Source organism: Podarcis cretensis, assembly GCF_951804945.1.
Source record: "Podarcis cretensis genome assembly, chromosome: 9".
NCBI lineage: Eukaryota > Metazoa > Chordata > Lepidosauria > Squamata > Lacertidae > Podarcis > Podarcis cretensis.
Window position 1 is genome coordinate 61,745,896 of NC_137178.1, and position 21,795 is coordinate 61,767,690.

At 43.7% G+C, this 21,795-nt stretch overlaps 1 protein-coding gene and 1 long non-coding RNA gene across 2 annotated transcripts; one reads left to right on the forward strand and one right to left on the reverse strand.

Annotated features, from left to right (window-relative positions):
• The first annotated feature begins 5,304 nt into the window (after positions 1–5,304).
• NIPAL1 (NIPA like domain containing 1) lies at positions 5,305–21,698 on the forward strand. The gene is made up of 6 exons (XM_079989776.1): positions 5,305–5,974; positions 13,014–13,280; positions 14,660–14,716; positions 16,860–16,950; positions 18,484–18,644; positions 20,390–21,698. Exons 1-6 carry the CDS (start codon positions 5,692–5,694, stop codon positions 21,019–21,021), a joined length of 1,491 nt encoding a protein of 496 aa, XP_079845902.1. The 5' UTR covers positions 5,305–5,691; the 3' UTR covers positions 21,022–21,698.
• LOC307223689 lies at positions 17,275–18,477 on the reverse strand. The gene is made up of 2 exons (XR_013842199.1): positions 17,995–18,477; positions 17,275–17,742 (listed from the first exon to the last, which is right to left on the reverse strand). It is a non-coding gene; the product is annotated as an uncharacterized lncRNA (long non-coding RNA).
• Positions 21,699–21,795: the final 97 nt, after the last annotated feature.

Below are 21,795 nucleotides of genomic sequence, written 5' to 3' on the forward strand. Positions count from 1 at the left end.
CCTTCTTTTCTCTCCACCGGTTCCAAAAAAGTTTTTTCTGGTTCAGCTGCAGATTCCTTATCAGGCAAATCCTTTATGCATTCAGCAGAGTCGTTTGTTTTGGAATTCAAGGTCATAAGTTCTTTGTTCATAGCCGTACTCTGCTCTTGCAGGATTCCCACGAGAAAAAACATTCTTTCTATCTCTACCAGTAATTTTCCCTCTGCAGCCATTGTAATGTCTCTAGTTCCCCCTAGGGGGATTACAGCTGCTTGATAGTCCTTTTCCAACAGCCCATTACTTTGTTGTTTATGACTACGTTGTTTCCAGCCACCTCAGTTCAAAAGCAACACTTTTAGTTCAGAAAGTTATTAAATAACAAAGTTCTTAAATTTTAGCCGCCCGTTTGACAGCTCCTTTGACAGCTGTCAAACTCCTTGTTCTTTTTCCTCCGGCTCACACACAGGATGCTCCCGGGTTCGGGGGGGGGGGGGTTACACAAAAGCTTCCAAAACTCCTCACTTTCTCTCCAGCACAAAGACTTCTTCTGTCAAACTCATGGAAATATTTTTTATCTAACACCAAAAACAGTACTCTCCACCTTAGTCCACCGATCCTTGCTTTAGATCGTTTGTAGATAGGGGGGTGCGGACTTCCCTTTAGCACATCCCCCGGTTGTACCGAATTCAAAGGTATAGATTTTAAAGTCCAAATTCCATTCTACTCACGGGTTATTTGTTTCCAGTCCGAATTTTGGGGAAAAAGTCAGCGCTGTCCGGCCATGGCACGCGGCTTCGCTCCACTGAAGTAGCGGTCTACTCTCAGCACCACGCCGCTCCCCGTACCCTCTCCGTAGCCTTTAAAAAGGCTCTTCGTGGGTCAGGGAGGGCGCTTAAAGGTGCCCACCGAGTCACCAAGTCCGCAGGCTTCCGCGCCTCCGGTTTCTGAGGGTCCCCGCGTCGCCGGCGCGGTAGGACCCGTCTTCAGCAGAGCCGATTCCCTCCGGAGCTCGGAGGGAATCCGCCATTAGCCGATCGCGCTAACCCGGAAGTTGAAAACCTGCAGCTTTCTGTTGTTTCTCTGAGTAAATTGCAGATTATTTCTCTACTCATGCTACCCTCTTAACCAGGTGTTCTCTCTCATATTATCTTTATTTGCCTAAATCAGTAGTTGCATAAAAATTATGACATCTACAAACCACTTAAAAATTTAATGAAGCAATTCTCACTCCACTTATCAAAATATAACCTTTAAAAGTACTGTGTTGCTCCTGGAAACATTAGTTTGACTAGTGCTCCTGTTGCTACATTTGGTTCTGAGAATAGAGCACTACATTTTTTATCTTCCTATGTACTATTAATCAGTGCTTCTCTCATTTTTCTACTCATATTGAAATACTGCCCCTCAATGAGGCCAAACTTAGATTCACAAAATGTTTAGGGGTATGCGTACCTGTGTATGTCCCCAGAAAAAAGCACTGCTATTAATGCTTTGAGGGGGTATTCGGGTAGCAGGGTATGCTTCCAATTGCATGACTCCCACTATATAGTTTTTAAATGGGTTAGGGGCTAGTAGCCATCAAGCATTGTGTAGCATAGCAGGAGAAGAAGGGAATATTCTTTAAGGCTTTCCACTGCCAGGACCAGGAAAACTACTCTGAGCTGGTGTGGGATGCACTTCAACATATCTTCAACATTATATTCAACAACTTAGAACTATAATAATGATTGTTTCATATTCACCGCCTGCCTTGGTTATCTATCATAGAGCTACATATTTTCCTAGTAAGGAGATGGACATTTCTCCTACATTTATAGGCAAATATGTCAATCGTTTCCGTGCGCTGCTCTGGTTCGCCAGAAGCGGCTTAGTCATGCTGGCCACATGACCCAGAAGCTGTACACCGGCTTCCTCGGCCAATAAAGCAAGATGAGCGCCGCAACCCCGATGTAGGGATCAGATGGGATTACCATGAGGAATTATAAAATCAAGCCATCATGTCCACGATGAAAGCATTGTGTTGACTGGGTTTGATATATCGACGATAATTTCTGATTAAATCCCATAAGATTCTACATTCATGCCCTTTCCAGGCCCTTTTGCCTCTACTGCCCATTTCTCACCCCTCACATGTCACGTACACAGCAATACACAGCAGTTGCTTCGCCAGGCAGGCATCCTGTGCCATAAAGATAGTGGGCAAGTTACTTTGATTTAGTTTCTTATATATTTATTTTAGGATGTTAATCTTAGGGCCAGGAAACAGATCTCACATGAAGGTGATACTGATTGCTATCCTCCTGGCCATCCTCCTTATCATATGTATTGCTTGTTTATTACCTCCGGGATTGCCAGATGCTCTCCTTTGTAGTTCTCAACTTATTTACCCCAGAAATATTTGTGCTTAATTAGTTTTAGTAGTTTAACTTTCTCCCCACGTGGGTTTGTGGAAATGCTCAGAGGAAATATGATTGGTTCCTACGAGCACTGTGTAAAAGATTCCTTTGCTAATAAAATGGCCTGGCGAGGGGTGTGGTTTACGCACTTTTCTCCGAGAGCCTTGCTGGTCAAAGCCTCGTGTCTTGATTTTAATCAGGGTCCAATCCTTCCTTTACTTTGCAAACGCAACACCCCAGAGTTGGCCACTGTTAAGTTGTGGGTTGACATAGCAGATGACACAGCGATTTCTCCAAAGCAACTCTATTTTGTAAGCTGGAATAGAACTGACAGCAAACAGCTCAGCCGGCCTGCTTTTATAGGCAGCCGGCTGTCAACATTGTAGCAACAACAACCCAGAGTTTCCCGCCTAAAGTAACTGACATGGACCTGAGTGAAAACTATCTACAGACCTGAGTGAAAACTATCTACAGTATCCCCCTGCTGGCCCAGGGTGAAACTTCACTACATAACAGCCACAACTGGACCTAATGCTCAGGGGTCCCTTTACCTTTATGCCAATTGTTGCAACAAGTCAGGTTTCACTTATGGGTTTGTGCTTAAAACAGCCAACTACACAGAACTGTAATAGCCATTTTAAGAGTTACTGAGGCCCAAGTAAGTAACCTTCAAAACAAACCTCCAGAACCAGAAACAAGACCACAATCCCAAAACCAATTACAGATGATCAACTAGTTTTAGAATTACGAAAGACACAGGCGTGTACTACTCTGCTCCCCAATGGCAGCATAGTTCAAAATAAACAACAGTCCTAATAATATGCCCTTTTTTGCTCCTGGACCCCAGAATCTTCTTCAATAATACTCAATATGTATGAAGTATGCATTATTTGCTGAGCCTTCATTGTTGAATTCGGTCTCTACTTAGCAGTTAGCAATACATGGGACTTAACTCCATTGAATTCCACAGGACTTATGGTACTTCTAAACACACATGGATGTGGTTGTACTGTTAACTGATAACAGATAAAACAAAGTTATACTGTATATGGTTCTGGGCAGAGGCCCCCATCGTGGTTTGCAAATCAAATGAAGTTTAAGTCTGCTCTGTAGTTAAAAAGGCACATTGTAAAGTTAACTCACTGTACCAGGCTAATAATAATAAATACTATAATGTAAGTACCATTAGCGTGTATGACACCTGACAGTGGGCAACAGGATACATCTCTGCCTCAACAAGTTTATGGTCTAATTTATTATTGGGAAAATTAAAAGGAGAGGAATCAGTAAATATAAAAGGAATACACAGTTTCAGTTAACTAGTTTATGCTACCATTGTTTCTACACACACACAATATTAACACAAACCGATATCCAAAATGGCAATATCCAAAACCAGCAGAGAAACATTTCAGCCTTTGAGATAGGTACTTTAAAGGAAGACTGCGGCCAGAAACCATAAATTACTGTTGCTCAAGAGTTTCAGTGTTATCACTTTTGGACTGAAGGGCGTCTTGCGCTATATCTGTTAACTGGCCTACTCAAAGTCGGTTATCAACTGACAACAGGTTTTTGTGAATGGCCACAGTTAATAGTATAATCATCACCTAATACACTTTCTGTATTTCACTTCATTCTGACCTGATCACAATTTGCCTCCACCATGGGATCATATTCTCATAACTTCATGCTTCTGATTAATAAGTCTGTAGTTTGTACCATAATAAATGTGTTGGCCTTTAAGGTGCCAAAAGCCTTTCCCCAGCCACAATAAATTAATATTGCTATTCCTCTGGAAATCCTACATGTTAAAAGATTAAAGGCGCACACAGATGCAACTTACAGAAATTTGCTGACTTTTTTTTTTACTGACCTTTGTGTCTTTAAGAACAGTTGGAACTTAGGTGGTAACACTTATCTTTTGGGTTGTGAAAAGCCAAGGCTCCCTTTCCTCAATCTGTTTACAATCCTGTTTAGTCAGCATGGATTCATTGCTTCCAACACAAATTAACCACCTGTTTGTACTCAGAACAAAGTAAGGATGCTCAGGGATCATGGCTCCTTTTCACTTTCTGAAAGCAGACTTAAGACAGCATTGATACTAATCCCTGCTGGTGGCAGAGAAGCTTAAAGTGGTGTTTGCCTACTGGATTATTAACGCAAGTGGAAAGCCTCTATTGACTGTGCAACTCTGTATATACAACAGTATATTTTTATTAAGTTAAACTGAGTTTACTCCCTTGGTAAAGGGTGCAGGATTCCAGCAGCCTCAGCAGTCCTTCCCACACTGATGACATTTACACACGGAACAAACCTGCCTGTGTGTGTTTAAGTGTAGTTGGAGTGCCCTGACTACGGAGTAATAAGGTAAAGGGACCCCTAACCATTAGGTCCAGTCGTGGCCGACTCTGGCGTTGCAGTGCTCATCTCGCTTTATTGGCCGAGGGAGCCGGTGTCCAGCTTCCGGGTCATGTGGCCAGCATAACTAAGCCACTTCTGGCAAACCAGAGCAGTGCACGGAAATGCCGTTTACCTTCCCGCCAGAGTGGTACCTATTTATCTACTTGCACTTTGACGTGCTTTTGAATTGCTAGGTTGGCAGGAGCAGGGACCAAGTAACGGGAGCTCACCCCGTCATGGGGATTCAAACCACCAACCTTCTGACCGGCAAGTCCTAGGCTCTGTGGATTAACCCACAGCGCCACCCACGTCCCACACAGAGTAATAGTCAGGGCTTTTCCCCCCAGGTGGGCGCCACTGCCATTCTAAGAGAACGAGGGAGGTGTTCATGGTGAGCACTTCTTTCCCCAGAAAAGTAAGAGAATACAAACAGTATGGTTGTGGTGTGGATGCATCTTCTCCATTGCTCTTGAGCTAGAACATGAAGAGAAAGTAATTCAGATTAGTAAACAAGAATAGTATTATTTATTAAATTTGTATACTGCCCTTCAGCCAATGATCGCTGGGGCCGTTCACAAGAGAAGGACACAAAATGAGAATACAAAGTACATAATAAAACAAAAACGAACCACTAACCGCCCCCCTGCCCCCAACACATCTGAGTGTATTAATCAGTCTAGTTGAAGAGAAAGGTTTATCCTCCATGACTCTGGAGAAACTGGTTTTGGGTAGAGGCTCGGATGCCTCAGCCTTGAAGAGGTTTACCCCCTCCGAATGATGGAAGTGGGTAATGGAAATGAGGCGAGGCTCATATCACTTCTGCAAGGAGCTTCGCCATACCAGGAACGCGGGCTAGCGCGGAGTTCCCTCGCCGGACAACTCGCCATTGTTGCGTCACAATGGACCGGCGAGGAGTATGGGGATGTGGAAGAAGCGAGAGGCGCTTGGGAGGTCGGCGCGCTCTGCCCTACACTCCCGCCCTGGGGCTGCGATTGGCCGGCGAGGGAGAGGCGGCGAGAAAGTGCTCCTTCTTCCAAGCGGAAAGGGGGCGGGCTCGCTTTGGAAGCGGCGAGAGCTTTCTGCGTTTGGCACGGTTGCGAGAGCCGTGCGTAAGGGGGACGCGATTCTGGCGCAGCGCGCCTTTGGAGAAAGTGCCATGGGGGAGAAAGCGGCGCCCCTCCGGAGCGCGTGCCGCGAAGGTCAGTAGCTGTCGCGCGGGGTAACCCCCCCCCCCCCGAAATCGCATCCCATCCCACCCCACATCCCCTTGTTGATGCCTGATTTCCACATCGAGAGGTGGAAGGGGGGGGGATGAGCACCTGAGGATATTCTGCTCCAGCCAGGGGAAGTTCTTTCTTTTTGGTTAGAAGCCCTAAATCTGCGAGTTGCTCGAGGTTTTGGAGGCAGCATGGTCTCTGCCAGGAGTGCCAACTTGGCCCCGAGACCCTGGGTGCCCGAGGCCGTGGGGGCCATGCACCGAAATTTGTGGGTGCCTTACACTTTCATGGGGAATTTTTGGGTGTTCAGGGCCCCAGGGAGTTGGCACTAATAATAATAATTAATAATAATACTAGTTTTATTATTTGTACCCCGCCCATCTGGCTGGGTTTCCCCAGCCACTCTGGGCAGCTTCCAACGAAGATTAAAAATACATTAAAATATGACACATAAAAGAATTCCCTGAACAGGGCTGCCTTCAGATGCCTAAGATATCAGATTAAAATGGCAGAGTGGAAGGAAAGGAGGACCTTTTTCTGCCTCCCCACTTCCAGCTACTCTCTGAAGACTGGAGAAGAGACCCTCTTAAGACTATTTTGGGGGGGTTGGCAGAGGAAGGACTAGCCCATGTGAAAAATGAACATAAGATTTTAGCTGCAGTTCATTCATTTTCAGCCTTGTATTCTTGTTATTTAAAAAAATGTGCCTAAACATTCCATTGTGGCGCCCATAACCTAGGTTTAAGGTGCTATTTAGCTCCTAGTTTTCATATCTCAGTTTCTAACACTGCTCAGCTGGGAGCAGAAATGCAACAGGTTAAACTTCCCTCTGGTGTGTTGTGCAGTGGTGGGAAAGCTGTCCCTGTTGATTGGGTGTCTCTGTAAAAAGGGTCATGGGCAGCATTATAGATTATTTGTTGTATTTACACAGTACACCACTCTTTATAATTTTTGTGGGGGGAAATCAAAGAGCAGCTTGCAAGTAATAATATGAAACGCATGAGCCCAACCACTAATAAAGCAATACCCTTAAAATTTGAAGAAAGCACCTCTGTTTCAACTGCAGTGAAATAATGCATGCCAAAGATTGTATGGATAGCCATATTTCAGCTGTATTATATTGTTTTGTGCCACTCCAGTCTCTGAGCAGTGTGAGATTTCAGGGTTTCAGGCCACATACCCAGGCAGAGGCAAATTTAGGGGAGTGCGACCAGTTTGGCTGTACAGCTGTTATTTACAATGAAGCGTGAGAGGCAGTGGGGTTGTGCCACTGAAATCGGAGACCCCAAGGTCCATCACTGACTCAGGGTTCGTGTTTCCTTGGGAATGAGGAAGCAGAGACTGCAGTGTCTTTATGATAGATGGTTTATTTACACTTATGGTAGAAAGGCCCTGCAAGAGTAGGTCTCAAATAAAAATGTAGTTCCTTGAGTGTGGGATCATAGTAAAAAGGATGAAATAGGCTAATGAGAGGACAGAAGTGGTTTTGCTCAATACACTGTACAGTCAAACCTCAGTTTTTCGAACGTCTCGGCTGCTGAACCAGGGCCGGATTTAGGTTTGATGAGGCCCTAAGCTACTGAAGGTAATGGGGCCCTTTATATGTCCAGCCGTCCTTTGTCAACAACAAATTGTCGCTGTTTTGTGTTGAATATATGCTATATGGTAATTTATGGACCTAATAGGTTTCTAAAGCCATTTGCACAAAATACAGAATATGTATTTTATCAAAGTAATTGTTGAACTGAATTACATTCCATGCAGAATGCAGACACCCTATATATAGAAATGAGCAAACCAGTGATATTTTAGGGAGCAGGCTAGCAGGTGGGGCCCATTACTTACATCATGGGAGCCTACACAACACGAAACACTGTTGCCGTATGTAGGTTTTATTTTATTTGTTTTTTTATCTTATATTTTGGAAATGTACATCCAGGTTTTTTTCCTTTAAATTTTTTTGGGGCCCCCAAGAGAGTGGGGCCCTAAGCTATAGCTTGTTTAGCGTATACATAAATCCGGCACTGTGCCAAACTTTTCAGAAGCCGAACACCGAAAACCCGGAAGTGAATGCTTCCGTTTTCGAACATGCCTCAGAAGTTGAACAGACTTCCGGAACATATTACGTTCGAAAACCAAGGTTCCTCTGTACAGTGGTACCTCGGCATGCGAACAGGATCCGTTCTGGAGCCCTGTTCGCATCCTGAATAGAACGTAAGACGCGACAGATGCAGTTCGCGTGCTAACTTTCAGAATTGCTTGATTACCTAGTGAAAGGTTTGCCACTTATTAAATTACCTTTTATTCTTACCTCGTCAGGGAGGCATCCATTGAAAGCATGATAACAGGTCACATGATGGGTGTTGTCAATTGAACTGAACACATGAACATCTCTATAAAGCACTGGCAGAACCAGTTTGGAGCTAATGGCTTCTTCCACTGTGGGGCACAGCGCTGAAGTGATGTGAAAACTCTGTGATTTCTGATCCAGGACTTTTAAGCAGAGGTTGGATAGTCATCAGTCATGGATGTTTTAGTTGAGATTTCTGCATTGCAGGGGGTTGGACTCTTTCCAACTCTACAATTCTGTGATTCTATAACTGCAGTTGTTCCACAAAAAAGCTCATGTGACTAGGTTATAAGCCCTCAATTTAAAGCTGCACAGAACGTATATTTGAAGCGGTGCTGCTGTGTAGCAAATGAGAGCACTGTGTTTCGTAGGAAGTGAGTTGGCAAATGTCTGCCACCGAAAGCAAGATAAGTCTCATTGAAATGAAAATCTGATCTGACTCAATCTGACTGCGCACACACGCACAGTTATTTTCTGTTGAAACTGAGAGTAGTCATCAAAGCAACTTAAGCAATGCGGCCCTTCTGTCAGTGAAACTGCAGCATTCTGAAATATGTAAACACTGCGAATCATTGTCCGGGTGTTTGCGTCCTACTCCTCCCTCCTCTTGTATACATATCAAAAGTTAGCTATCAATCATGTAGTTTGGTTGATAATTATCTCCGTTTCCCTTTCTTCGTTTTGCAAAAGTGCTTCGCAGGTGCCCATTAACCTCTGAGGTTCTAGGTGGCAGGTAGTTCAACTTGCAGGCTGCTTTGAATGGAACTTGACGGGCTGCAATTTTGTCTCCCGGTTTTTGGCGGGAATGTGAGATGGAGGTGCTCATGAGGAAAATCTTTATCCGCCCTTCTAGTTTTGAGAGGATAATTGCACATCACAGTACTTTATTTGAAGCATTTATTTCCACTAAGAAGGGAAGGAGTACATCGACCCTTGCTAACTTTGTCTGCTATTTACCCTTTCTGAGGAAAATCTGGTGTTAAAGCTAACATGCTGCCAGTGATATCTGAACAGGCCATGTATAATATTAAGCCCCCTTTTGAAAGCACCAAAACACTGCTGTTGTTTTACCGGGTATCATTTTCTTTTTTTACACAACAATTGAAGTCTTCTATTGTGATGAGTGAAATTTGGATTTTATATCAAATTTTAGTGTAGAGGAAGAAAATGGTTATTTACGCTATCCTTGGTTTCTGTCACACATGTACACAGTAAATTAGACTTACGTTGAATTCCTAGCTGAAATATCTGCTCAAATAAAAACCTTGTCATACCACTTCCAGAAGATGAATTCAGTGTGCTTTGTGACTTTAATATTAAAACTTCTGTATTCTTCACAAGACAAGATATTCAAGATATTCAAGGATTCAAGGATAGCAATAATATAAAAGCTTAACTTATTTAATTACAGTATTTGTGAGAAAAGAGGAGCAACCAAAGACATAACAAAGACATTTAAACAAAAACAACACACAAAAATTAAGCTGCTACCCAGCTGATCTCCACTTAATACTTTCCGTTTATGTATTCATTTCAGAAGACTATTGAGAGACCACTGGTCTAATAGGATTTTGCTACTGCCCCCAGCAACAACCAATATTCCTCTCTCTGTGTCTCTCTCTGTGTGTGTTACTCCAGACTACGTTCCTTTTTTTAAGATGCAATCCTTTGCCCTGCAGATACAAATAAATGTGTATTTGACTTCTGAATGGTAAATAACTTTACCTCAGAAATGATGAATAAATAGCACTTTATACCTTGGACATTGAGGGGACCTGTGCATGTGATGAAGCAATCTTGCTTCAGAAATGAGATATATTCAAAGGAATAGCATGTGGAGAAAGATTTCTGAGGCGACATTAGTATGTATTTAGTATTTGAGTGCCTTTGTCCATCTACCAGTGCTCCTTGACTCATGCTGTTCACCTCCTAGCAGCTGAGAGAAGGAAGAAACTGGATTCTGGACTCCTCTTTAAAGAGGAGCAATAACTTCATTATTTAACTGTTTGGGACAACTACAGTGGTACCTCGGGTTACATACGCTTCAGGTTACAGACTCCGCTAACCCAGAAATAGTACCTCAGGTTAAGAACTTTGCTTCAGGATGAGAACAGAAATTGTGCTCCGGTGGTGCGGCGGCAGCAGGAGGCCCCATTAGCTAAAGTGGTGCTTCAGGTTAAGAACAGTTTCAGGTTAAGTATGGACCTCTGGAACGAATTAAGTACTTAACCCGAGGTACCACTGTATTAAGGTAGAGCCTGCTTCTCTTTTAAGGGGACCTCTCTCTCCACAACCAAGAATGTGCACTGTAAGGTGTGGTGGTATTTCCCCCCCACCCTCCGCCAATATGTTTTTCATCCCTTTGTTGTGCCAAGAATTGCATTGCTAGCTTTAAAAAAAAAATGCATTGCTAGACATAGGTAGCATTTGAAAAATTGGAATGAGCAGCACTGTGGTCTGCAATCTCCTCTAGCTGTTAAACCACCACCCGGATATCGTGCTGTTGCCCGTCTATAACCAAAACCATTTGCTTAAAAAAGGAGGGAATCTGCTTTACGCTCAATTCCTTGCTGAAATGAAGGGACCATCTGTTTCCCACTGCCTCCCATTCCCCACCCCACCCCCGGTACTTGGATGGCAGGGGATCATGATGAAAACTTCATGAATGAATGACTTTCTTCCGGGGAATGTATATTCATGAAGGGCCCACCCACCCGGTGCCAATTAACTTTTCCCCTCCAGACTAAGTAAAGCCCATATTGTCGTTTAGTCGTGTCCGACTCTTCGTGACCCCAAGGACCAGAGCATGCCAGGCACTCCTGTCTTCCACTGCCTCCCGCAGTTTGGTCAAACTCATGTTAGTATCTTTGAGAACACTGTCCAGCCATCTCGTCCTCTGTCGTCCCCTTCTCCTTGTGTCCTTTCCCAACATCAGGGTCTTCTCCAGGGAGTCTTCTCTTCTCATGATGTGGCCAAAGTACTGGAGCCTCAGCTTCACGATCTGTCCTTCCAGTGAGCACTCAGGGCTGATTTCCTTCAGAATGGAGAGGTTTGATCTTCTTACTGTCCATGGGACTCTCAAGAGTCTCCTCCAGCACCATAGTTCAAAAGCATCAATTCTTCGGCGACCAGCCTTCTTTGTGGTCCAGCTCTCACTTCCATACATCACTACTGGGGAAACCATAACTTTAACTATATGGACCCATATTAGTTTGCATGAAATTCAACTAATGTGAGATTTGGCAACGGAGCCGGTGTCTGATGCAATGCTCTTCTGAAAGTAACCTAGGACTCTGCTGATTATTTAGCTCCCTGTTTAGTCTTACGCATCTCTTGGGGTGCATGCCTCTCTGGGACAGCCCTCTAAAAAGTCTCCCCACACTAGTCAGACACAAATTCTGCCTTCAGCTAGTTTCCTCCGCACGCCTCCCCCTCCCAGCTGCCTGTCAATGTCACTCTGCTACATGCTAGAGACCCTGGGAACCGGTTGCCGGTCAGAGTACTTGACACAGGGTGAGATGGGCGAGTGGTCCAAATCGGTATGAGCCCCTGTTTTATATTCCTGTGCATTCTAAAATATTCTCTTTCGGCGAGGAGAGATCTGTTAGGAAAATATGTTCATATTGATTATTGTATTTATTAATGTATTTTATCTACCACCCATAATATTTATCCCAGGGCTGTTTATATATATCCCCAGTGTTAATTCCAGGGATGGTATTACTGGTCAGGTTTTTGTTTTTTGTGAGAAACTACATGCATACTGTTGTTTCCGTTTATAGAAATTGTCCATACGATAGGTTGGCAATTGTCCATACGATGCTATCTATATCAGTGCATCACTGTGGTATTCTAGAAGCTGCTCCTGAAAACTAGGAATCTCTCATCAATCTTCTCCCCTTATCTTCAAACTTAGAACTGTTTTACTTTGTTGTCAAGTCAAATTCAAAATTGGGAAAACTTTCCTTGTTTTGCTCCTTTGCTCCAAGACAAGTGGGATATAAGGACAAATTCCAGAGGCTTGACGTAGTTACGGCCTTCTTATGCATTGTTAAGTATCGCATTATTTTTCGCTTTCATTTTTAATTGATGTTTTCAGTGATTATTAATTGCTTCCTGCCTTGGAAGCGGCTGTATTAGAAGCTGGACTTCTCAATGTAGTAATAAAGTCTATTGACGAGGGCCTGCTCGCCATAAGAAATAAATCAGTCTCACACCAAAAATGTATTGAATAGGCCTAGCCAGCAACAACTGAGCTGAACTGAGCTGAACAGAACTGATCAGGCCTGCACATGCTCAAACTGCTGCGGCCTAGCATTTTATTTTTTCACAGAACATTGTATCAACTCAACAGTAAAAGACAATACCATATAAGGAAAATCACTCCACTATCAGGGTATGCTGTATAAGCCAATCACAGGCCAGCATAAGGTGTCCACGCACTGATCATGCTTAACACAGCCTGCCCTACCAAAAGGTCAGGCTGCAGTACATTTCCACCCATGCGCCCATTTTCCCTATAGGTAAACCCAACCATATTCCCACAGTCTATGAAAGCCTGGAGCGGGGGCAAGAGTTTTCATTTGTTACAGATGTGCATGGTTGCCTTTAGTCTTGTATATGCGGATTTGATGTGCTTCCGTCATATATATAATTTTCTTCTTTTCCCAGGTGACGTGTTTCCTCTGGTCTGCCCCAACTCTCATCATGCCTGGTGTCAAATCCTCAATGTATCAAAGCTAGAAGCTTCTTTCTTTGCCTATTCCAGCAGATATTCCAACGAAACCGAGCTGAGTGTTTCAGTACCCACAGGAAGCAAATACAGCTTGTATGTAGGTGTTGCCTTGGCTATAGGCTCAAGTATCTTTGTTGGTTCCAGCTTTATATTGAAAAAGAAGGGCCTTTTACAGTTGGCTGAAAAGGGGTTCACTAGAGCAGGTAAGAAATACTTATTCTTTTATACAGGGCTTTTTTTAAAAGCTGGAATTCGCCAGACCTCAGTTCTAGCACCTCTCAGGTGGGTGCCATTGCTGTTATCAGAACAAGGGAGGTGTCTGTGGTGAGTTCTCACACCTCTTTTTCCAGAAAAAAAATAGCACTGCGCTTTATAACATTCAAAGTTGTAACCAACCTCTCTTAAATGTTCAGTAGCTCAAGTCCAAAAGCATGGCTTCTATTTCTGAAATGTGTATTTGAAACTGTCATAATATAGTTATAATTATAATAATTTAATATTTGTACCCCGCCATCTAGGCAGCTTCCAACAAAAGATTAAAAATAGATTAAAACATCAGTCATTAAAAACTTCCCTAAACAGAGCTGCCTTCAGGTGTCTTCTAAACATTAGATAGTCGTTAATTTCTTTGACATCTGGTGGGAGGGTGTTCCACAGGGCGGGTGCCACTACCGAGAAGGGAACCCTCTGCCTGGATCCCTGTAACTTGGCTTCTTGCAGCAAGGAAACTGCCAGAAGGCCCTCGGCGCTGGATCTCAGTGTCCAGGCAGAATGATGGGGGTGGAGATGCTCCTTCAGGTATACTGGACCGAGGCCGTTTAGGGCTTTAAAGGTCAGCACCAACACTTTGAATTGTGCTCGGAAACGTACTGGGAGCCAATGTAGGTCTTTCAAGATGTGGTCTCGGTGGCCGCTCCCAGTCACCAGTCTAGCTGCCGCATTCTGGATTAGTTGTAGTTTCCGGGTCACCTTCAAACGTAGCCCCACACAGAGTGCATTGCAGTAGTCCAAATAGTCATAGTTGGAGTGCTGTGAAGAGTAGATAACAACTTCTGTGTTGTGAATTTGTGAGCAGTTTGTTTTGGGAGCTTGCAATATTTACTCACTTTTCAGCTAAATAAGTTCTTGACGAGGTATGAAAATAATACAATGTAAATCTTTGTTACTGTTAATATTACTACTTTTCAGTGTTGGCACACAGTAGAATAACTGTACATTAAAATAACTTCCCTAGACTTTGGGTTGTTTTACCATCCAGCTTTTCTCTTTGGCATTGGCAGGTAGAGTAATGGAGTAAAAAACTGCTTAGAGCAAGCATAGGCAAACTCGGCCCTCTATATGTTTTGGGACTACAACTCCCACCATCCCTGACCACAGGTCCTGTTAGCTAGGGATGATGGGAGTTGTAGTCCCAAAAAACATCTGAAGGGCCGAGTTTGGGGATGCCTGGCTTAGAGGTTTACTTGGATAAGAGAGCACTTTTTAAAAATATGAAAACAAGAAGGAAGGTATACCTCAAATATTTTATGGCATTCCCCTTCATTCTTTTCACTGAAAATACTGCCTTTCTCTCTCTTTTAAGGACAGGGTGGGCACTCTTACCTGAAGGAATGGCTGTGGTGGGCAGGACTGCTTTCAAGTGAGTATTAAAGAGCTTCTTTATTTGTTGTAAAAGTATACAGGCAGCTCCACACACTGCCAAATGGCAGTTTTTTTCTTGTAGGAATGCACTGGTGTTTAAAGCTTATGTGCATATACAGTGTGCCTCGCAAGACGAAAAGAATCCGTTCCGCGATTCTCTTCGTCTAGCGGTTTTTTCGTCTTGCGAAGCAAGCCCATTGACGGCTTAGCGGATTAGCGCTATTAGCGGTCTAGTGGCTTTTAGCGATCAGCTGTTAAGCAGCTTATCAGAGGAACAGCTGATAAGTGGCTTAGCGGCTTAGGAAAGGGGGGGGAGCGAAAAAAACCCGCGGGAACTCGCAAGATTTTTTCGTCTTGCGAAGCAACCCCATAGAGAAATTCGTTTAGCGAAGCGCCTCCAAAACGGAAAACCCTTTCGTCTAGCGGGTTTTCCGTCTTGCGAGGCGTTCGTCTTGCGGGGCACCACTGTACTTGTTTGGAAACCATGAGTGTGCACACGCCATACATTTAATGTAGTTTAAAAGCACACTTCCTGGAAGCTGTAGCTTAAAGATGCTGGGAATTGTAGCTCTGTGAGGGTTAAGCTATAGCTCCCAGGATTCCTTGCTGGAGCGGGGAGCGAGGTGATGTGTTTTAAATGTATGGTGTTTCCTCAGCCCACAATTTTGCCAGATTTCCTAGATGGTGCAGCAGACACCCTCACTTAAGATGGGTGCTGGGTAAGATGACCACTACTATAGTTGTGTTATTAGAGAAATCTCTCCCAGTTGTTCCCACAGCAGAGGTCTTCCATAAATAACTCTGGCAGCGTTCATGTCTCCCAGCAGCAAGGTATTACAATTAGTTAATGGGGAACCTGTAACCTCTTAATCCTTACTCTGAGGATCTAAGTAAAGATGACGCACTCTTAGAACAGAACAATAACTTCATTTGTTTACAGTCAATGAGGTTATAGCTTAGGGGCTACTTTTGAAAGGCACAACACTTTTGTTTCCAACAAACATATATTTGCACATATCTCTTTGCACATATATTTAAGATCTTTCTCAACGTCAATTGATTGATTGAATTTATATACCACCATACACCCGGAGGTCTCAGAAAAGATCACAATATATGAAATCAAAATAAAAACAATAACCCAATAACACCCCCCCCCAAAAAAAAGAGCCGCATTTTAAAAGGGTATAGGATGTCTTTCAGGTCAACCAAAGGCCTGGTTAAAAAGGAACATTTTTGCCTGGCACCTAAAGGTGTATAATAAAGGCGCCAGGCGAACTTCCCTTGGGAGAGCATTCCACAGACGGGGAGCCACTGCAGAGAAGGCCCCGTTCTCGTGTTGCCACCCTCCGCACCTCTCGAGGAGGAGGCACATGAAGAAGGGCCTCAGAAGATGATCTCAGGGTCTAGGTAGGTTCATATGGAAAGAGGCGGTCCTTGAGGTATTGCAGTACTTCATGAGGAGATTTCACCCCTCCCATATCCAAGAATCTCCTGACGAGTCTGCTGATTCTCCAGAGAGGAGGAGCAGTGTTCTGCTTTCTACTTATTCAGCTCCAGCACCAAGTCAGTCAGTCAGTCAGTGTGTCGGAGAGAGAGAGACTGAGTGTTAGAGATCGTGTGTAGAGATAAGGTTGCTGCTAAGAGCAGCTGCAGACACTCAGTGCAGCATTCATTTATGCTTAGACCTATTTAGCTCTGTATATAGTTTTGTATTATAGTTGTAGTTATAGAATAAAAGAAGATGCTTTTAGAATAAAAGTTATAGAATAAAAGAGCTGCTCTCCGAGTCGTTTATACACTGCCAGACTCTGCTATACTCTGCTGTGCGACGACTGTATTGTGGAAGTGAATCCGGTGCTCACAACTCTAAGCTGTGAGTCCACAGCACTTTGACCTGTTCCTGTGGAGAAGGTGGTCTCTGGAAGTGCTACCCAGCTCGCCTAGCCCAGTCGGGGTTGGAGTGCATAAGTCCAGTCGGTGACACTGGCTCAAGGGCGATGCTGACACTTCATGCTTCAAAGTTGTCACTGGACGTATAAATTCTTTCTAGGTTGGAACTATTAGCACACATTTACAACAAGGTTCTTGCAACTGTCGGGAAATCTCAGTTGCCTTGCTAACAACAGTTTCTTTTGCAGTGGGAATAGGGGAAGCAGCAAACTTTGCCGCCTATGCCTTTGCACCAGCCACTTTGGTCACCCCTTTGGGTGCACTGAGTGTTCTCATAAGGTCAGTACAAATTTATTTTCCTCATAGCAACATCCAGTACACTCTATTAAGCACTCTGAAATCTGTCATTTGACTGGGCCGAAAGCAAGTTAGCAAGTTGCCAGCTCTTACACTCTTGTTTTATTGTGGATATTTCTACCACGTCCTTCAGGCAAGTTCTTGGGGCGCCTTGCCCCAGAAGCAACAAAAATAAGAGCAGCCTCTCTGAACCAGAGCAGAAGTCTATTTAGGCAGTCTTTCGAAATAGAAAAGAGAATGGTTATAAGTGTACAGGTAACATACTAAAAGCAGCATGATGAAAATATTAAATTGTAACAACTGAAAAAAAAGGATTTTGCCTAGCATAAAAATTTCATTGGCAGGCGTCAGGCGACTCCAATGGTTTAATTGGTCCACAGGTGTCCATCTGGGGAAGGCCTAAGTGGTGGCAGTGGTTTTACAGTCTGAATCTGATACAGAGCAGTTTCCTTTTTATATTTCATACATAAAATACACAATATTTCTTCTGAGAAGAGGATATTGTCAACTGCTTAAAAATCAGCTGAAACAAATGGAAATAACCCCATGTTTTCTGCAGAACTGGGCATCTTTCTTCGTAATGTGATATTTTACCACATATGGCATTAATTTCCACATTAAGCCCAGTGGCATCAAGCTTTTGATTTCACTAGGTGATATTTGAAATGCTGTGCTTCGGAAACAGTGAGTCGATGAACAATTTATGGTGCTTATCAAGCTGAGACGATGACTTGCCTTTTAGGAGAACTAGTGTACACCTGCACCTGTCCAACCCTTTCATATGAGAGCCGTCTGGTGTAGTGGTTAAGAGCGGTAAACTCGTAATCTGGTGAACCGGGTTTGCTTCCCCGCTCCTCCACATGCAGCTGCTGGGTGACCTTGGGCTAGTCACACTTCTCTGAAGTCTCTCAGCCCCACTCACCTCACAGAGTGTTTGTTGTGGGGGAGGAAGGGACAGGAGAATGTTAGCCGCTTTGAGACTCCTTAGGGTTGTGATAAAGCGGGATATCAAATCCAAACACACACACTTCTGTGCTGTAGAACAGGTGCATCTGATGCCGGCATGAAAAGACACATCCTTTGTATAGCCTCCCCCCTTTCTTTAAACGGAAAGGAACATAGATTGAAGGGATTCATAAATATAAAGCAGAGCCCATTCTTATGGGTCAGGGAAAGTGGGGAAAGAGATAAGTCTTTATAAGACATCGGGTGCAGCTGATGGTTGCTAGCTCATATATGGCAGAGGGAATGGCATTCCAAGGAATCGGCAAGAGCAGGAAATGCCCAATTTCAGGTCACTGCCCTACAATATTCTTTAGGGTGTGGTGCCAACGATATGTACACGAACTAGCCTTATCTTACTTTGCAAATATGCATTGTATTTTCCTTTGTTCTGATTCATCGTGGTTGTTCTGAACTTCACTTTTTCGATTTGTCATGTTTATAGTTTCGACCTTCTAGATATTGTTACATGCTATATTTAAGGTGGTGTTCTTTTCGTTTAAATCCAAATAGCGCCATATTATCTTCCTATTTTTTGAATGAAGAGCTCAATATTCATGGGAAGCTGGGCTGTGTATTGAGCATTTTGGGGTCCACTGTGATGGTGATTCATGCACCTGAAGAGGAACAGGTTACATCATTGGATGAAATGGAGATAAAGCTAAAAGACCCAGGTATGTCATTCAGATGATTGGCTTGGGACAAGTAAATGCAATGCATACCTTGTTGGAGTTTCTGCTTTACTGCAGAACCTGCTCATTCATAGGGTTGGTGGATTGTGGACTGTGCATATTGTACTCTACAATGCATAGACCCCCATTGCCATGTTACATCCAATATAGGATGTTAGATGGGCCTCGATGCTAGACTGGCAACCCCACTAGGTGGATGCATCCTGTTTCCCCACTGCTCCCAGGCTCTTTGCAGTTGTGATCTGTGAATGCTCAGATCGGACATTGGTATCACTTGACATTGTCCTTTCACCCTCTCTGCTGCTAGTACCAAACAATAAAAGCAGGGGAAAGTAAACGTTGGGTGGGACCCATACTCTCTTCTGCCATGCAGACAGGTGCAGGGGTGTGTAGCTTTGCAGAGATCAGGAAACCTGATTTTGTTAGGCAGTCAAGCTTGACATTACTGTGTACTCTGCCCGCTTAATTGCTTGAGCAAATATCCTTGCACTTTGGCTCTGAAGGAATTGAGGGGTGGAGGCACACAGTGGCTTTCTCTTGCTTCTGAGGCAATGTTGGACATGCGAAGCACCCTTATACCAAAACAATTTGGCCCATTAAACCCTGTACCATTTATTGTGGCTCCTCCAGAACGCTTTCCCAGCCCTCATCATGCCTAAGGTTCTTTTGGACCCTGAATTGTTGGGTTCAAAGTACATTCCTGGCTGCTGAGCTTTCTCTTAAACTTCCCTTGGCTGAGAAACTTTGATCCATTGTGCCTTTGCTGTTTGCATAGAACAGCAGATAGGAACCTCCAGCTCTTGGACCTGTGAGGCCACGTCAGCCAGGCCTACCTTTGACGTCATGTCGTAGGTAAAGACATGGCTCTCTGCCAGAAGTAGTGTTTGCTGCCACTGCCTGTCAGCTGATCGTTGACACTTGCAAAGCTCTACGTCTTCGCCTGTGCGGGCAAACAAAAATGCTTCATCTGACTTAATGGTGATGATAGGTGGGTGACTGTCCCCACCTGACAAAATGGCCCATAGGGGTTGGGGAGTCAGAGCATCCAGTCTGCCGTAGAGTACTGGAATCCAGTTGGAGCACAGGAAAATGGTAATCAGCTTTCTTCTTAATGTACAATTGCATAGAATGCAGTGTGGAGCCACTTTGCGAAAGGTGGCTTCTCCTGCAGCAATGGCCCTGCATGCAGAACTGAATTTAGGTTTCTGCGAAAGCAAGCGGAGTTCCATAGAGTATTAGAAGGTGAAATATATTTCCCTCTGATCTAGAGCCCAATGAGTGCGTACAACTCCTGCTGCAGGAGTGTTAAGTTTGCATTCCTATGTACAGAAGAGCCCTTTCCCTGGTCTGCAGAGGATAATGGAGAGGCTTTAAATGTATACATTTCCACACCAAAGTGGGAGGAGCTATGCTGTCTTTAATTCATGATTTTCATGCTGGCTTGAATCCAGAGCTAAAATGAATCACTCGTGGAAGAGGAGGAGGAGGAGGAAGTGATAAAGTTTCATCAACATTGCTTTCCATGCTGTTTGAAAATGTTATGGAGCAGGTTTTTGAGAGCTGCTGGGGGAATAAGCAGAAATGGCCTTCCCAACCCCCTCACCAGGAATAGGAATATTCTGTGAGCTCATGGGTATCTGGATCCAGCCCTCTGAAGTGACCCGATTGTGATTTTAATTGCTTCTTCACACACATTAATTATATTCCTTTCTCTTTCTCTCAAACAGTGTTCGTTGCATTTGCCACTATCGTAATTGTGATCTCGCTGGTCCTCATTTTTGGTGTTGCTCCAAGACTCGGCCAGAGCAATATACTGGTGTACATTTCCATTTGTTCAGTGATTGGTGTGTTCTCAGTCTCCTCTGTCAAGGGTCTGGGCATTGCTATTAAAGACATGCTTTATCAGAAGCCCGTCTTCCGACATCCATTGGTTTATATTTTGGCAGCTGTTTTGGTGGTGTCTATCAGTACTCAGATTAACTACCTCAATAAATCACTGGATGTGTTTCATACATCTCTAGTGACACCCATTTATTATGTGTGCTTCACAACCATGGTGGTGATTTGCTCTGTCATCCTCTTCAAGGAATGGAATAGCATGGAGCTTGGTGATATCATTGGGACCTTGAGTGGCTTCTTCACCATAATTATAGGCATCTTCTTCCTGCATGCTTTTAAAAACGTCAGCACCACCTGGAGCCAGTTGACGTCTTTTGTTAAAAAGGAGCCGATCTTGCCTCTCCATGGTTACGAGGCTCATCATACTTTATTGGAGAATATGGAGGCTCCAGCCTTGACATGTGATGAGGATAACACTCTGTTTAGTCGAGGAAATGAACAAAGGGGTGGCCACCACTAAGTCATCTTTGGAAAACCTATACCAAAGCACCTCTGAGTGGTACTCGGAAGGACAGAAAGTGGTTGTGATGATGTCCTCAATAATCAGAAAAGGAAATAATGATTTTGTGTGTGTCTTTGGCAACATATGAACTTCAGTGACAAATGTGGTGCTCTTGGTAAAGAGAACTGAATTGTATACATAACATATTTTCACAGATAGCACTTTATGGTTTCATTGCATTGGGGGGGGGGGGGAGAGAAATAGTGGTTTTCTTGGCCAAGTTGCTGCTGTGTGTAAAAATCATGACTTCCCCGAATGTTGTCACCTAAGCATAGTGGATGTTTATTATTCAGAGTTTTTCAGCGTATGTCCAAAAGGGGTGGAAAAAGTATCTAGTTTTCAAAATTCTTGCATGTTGATTAAAGAGGTCTCTCATATGCCAGTTAGCAAAGCACTGAAAGAACTGGTATAGAAGCATATTTTCACTTACTGACATCTTCAAAGCTTGAATTTGTTCGCACATGAAGGAGGCAGTAAGAGAGATGGGGAATCAATTACACATTACTGGAGAACAGACAAGATAACCTTTTTTTAGTAGTTTCAGGAAAAACCTCAGGCTACATTCCTACTTGAGCACTAATTCCATTTTTTCGTAATATGTATGATCATTTTCTACAAAGTGTGCCAACTAAAGGTGACTAAAGATAACGTAAGTTATCTGAAAACGAGTCCTTTACATGCAGAGTAGATGCCGTAGATTAAAATTTATTTATTTTTGTAAGGTATGGCATT